We start from the raw sequence: 2,500 nt of genomic DNA, 5'->3' as shown, positions 1-2,500 counted from the left end.
GCCCATTATATTGTTCTTTAAAAGATAATATCCCGAGTAAAAGACGTAAAAAAAAAAATCAAGTATTTCTTTCCTAATTATGGAATAAACAAGAGCATTGTTAAAGACTGTTTGATATGTATTTTCTGATATAATATATTCAGTAATATTATAGGTAGGTGTTTAGGCTCACACCGGGAACTGAATGTATGCTACATAAATATAAAAAATAATCCAATTTTCTTGCAACTCTTCTCTAAAAAATATTATATAGTCTCTTGCAATATAACATATGTAATGCTGCTGGAAACATCATACTTTTCTAATCTATTACCATTTTACAAGACGGTCATCTGCCTACCATCAATATAACAAAGAGTATTATTAGTTGAAACTTTTAACACATACATATAATTCCTTTTTTTCCTTTTGGCATATGCTTCATATAATTAGTTTCCCTTCACAAACATGCATTCATCCAAAAAATATAATGATTTTTGTGTCCTTTTCTAGCAGAAATTTAATCACTGGCATATATATATTTTTTCTTACCCCATACTTTTAATCATCTGCTAACTTCCTAATCATCATACGTCTAAAAATGATGACTCAGGATATGGCTCTTCAGAGTATCTTTTCTTGAGGAACAATAGTCACAATGAACACACTTAAAGGGCTTTTCACCAGTGTGGGTACGAATATGTTTCTGCAGATTAGCCTTGGTTGTAGAACTAAAAGGACAGTAAGTACAGTAAAAAGGTCTTTCGCCAGTGTGGGTCCGAATGTGATTTTTCATGCTGGTAGCAACATAGGTGGTGTAAGTACAGTTGGGACACTCATACATCTTGTAGTTGGAGCTGGTCAACATTCGTGATGTGGAACTCCTTCTTCTATTCTTCTCTTCAGTACTGTCCAGTCCAACCTGTTGGGAGTGCCTAATTTACTCATAATATCAAGCTTCAGCAAAATATATTAAAAGTACTGGTAGTATATTGGACAATAGGGATTATTTAACAAAGAATGTGGACATTCAGTGGTAAACATCATGACTTACTTTGTATCTTTCTGTCACAATAATACATAAAGGTTACAGTGTGTCAAGGAATATTTTTCAAATTATTATTCATTTTCTTTTATTCATCATTGAGAATGTTAACATATCTCATTCAGTTTTCTGAACAGTATTTAAACAATATAAAATGCTGTTCAGTACAGAAAAACAAATTAATGTAAAACTAAAACCAATGCCTGAGAATATAAATACCTTCAAAACAATTGTTTAATATGATAAGAAACCTAAATATGTCAGTCCACTATATATTTTGCAAAAAATAATTAGAATATCTATATAGTGTTAAACAAAATGTTTTATAAACACTACAATTGTGACTTATTATGATTATATATAAAATTATGTATAAAAATAACTAAACTTTGCAATTCATTTTATTATTTCATGTTTTCTTATGATGAAACAAAACCATCTATAACATCTTCACTTCTTATGATATCTTACAACTGATGAGTTAACATGTGGTTTTTTAAAGAGTCTTTCCTTGAAGATCTGTATGGGCATACAGAACACTCAAAAGGTTTCTCTCCTGTATGAGTGCGAATGTGTGTCTTTAAACGGTCTTTTGTAGCAAAAGAGAAGGAGCAGAAAGGGCAAGAATAGGGCTTCTCCCCAGTATGAGTATGCAAATGATTTCGTAAGTTAGTTGTGACATTTGAGGAATAAGGGCAGTATGGGCACTGATGGATCTTGTAGGTAGTGCTGTAGCCCCTCCTGTTGCCTGAAGTTCCTCTCTCACCAGTCCAAACTTGGTCCCTCTCCAGCCTCACCTGTTGGGGATGCCTATCTTACTCATGGTGCAGAAAACTTTTTCACAATTATCACTTTAAAACCAATGCCTATATTTCATGTATCCCTTATGATTTTGTATGCATAAATAATACAGCAGAAAATCAAGAAATGTTAAAATAGAACGGAAGCTTCTTAAAGAAGAAATTAACATAAAAAAAAAATAATAACATGAAGCACAGGCACACAGATGCAAGCACACACAAACACACACATGTACACATATATTATGTAAGTATACATATAGCCAAACTTTCAGAACACACTGGAGCTCCTGGTATTTCCTTTTTCCATACTATATTTACTAAAATCCTAACAATAATAGCTAACCAATGAACGCAACTACATATACTGACAGAAAGTAATAGATAATAATTCTCACCACTTTTTGCTTGCCAATTGCCTAGCTTCATCCAAATTTCTGCAGTCCATAGGTTTGTTCACATCTTTATTATTTCATCTAAGGTCTTCACTACACTTTCAACACCATACGTCTTAAAATCAATTAAGAGTGCTGGTATGTATTTAAGTTTACGCAAAATGTGTGTGTCAGAGAGAGAGAGAGAGAGAGAGAGAGAGAGAGAGAGAGAGAGAGAGAGAGAGAGAGAGAGAGAGAGAGAGAGAGAGAGAGAGAGAGAGAGAGAGAGAGAGAGTGTGTGT

At 33.1% G+C, this 2,500-nt stretch overlaps 1 protein-coding gene across 15 annotated transcripts in view; it reads right to left on the bottom strand.

The window, feature by feature from the left end:
- Positions 1 to 2,500, bottom strand: part of LOC113817407 (protein tramtrack, alpha isoform) — a 142,525-nt gene that overhangs the window by 33,497 nt on the left and 106,528 nt on the right. The window contains exon 6 of one of the 15 annotated variants that reach the window (XM_070140929.1): positions 1,363 to 1,821. The exons of the other annotated variants lie outside the window; for them this stretch is intronic. Within the exon in view, the coding sequence (XP_069997030.1) occupies positions 1,492 to 1,821 (330 nt within the window). The 3' untranslated portion in view covers positions 1,363 to 1,491. Of the gene's footprint in view, positions 1 to 1,362; positions 1,822 to 2,500 lie in introns of those variants that run through there. 15 annotated transcript variants of the gene reach the window in all.

The sequence above is a fragment of the Penaeus vannamei genome, chromosome 27 (assembly GCF_042767895.1).
Source record: "Penaeus vannamei isolate JL-2024 chromosome 27, ASM4276789v1, whole genome shotgun sequence".
NCBI classification, from domain to species: domain Eukaryota; kingdom Metazoa; phylum Arthropoda; class Malacostraca; order Decapoda; family Penaeidae; genus Penaeus; species Penaeus vannamei.
This window is presented reverse-complemented; position numbering and strand designations above follow the sequence as displayed.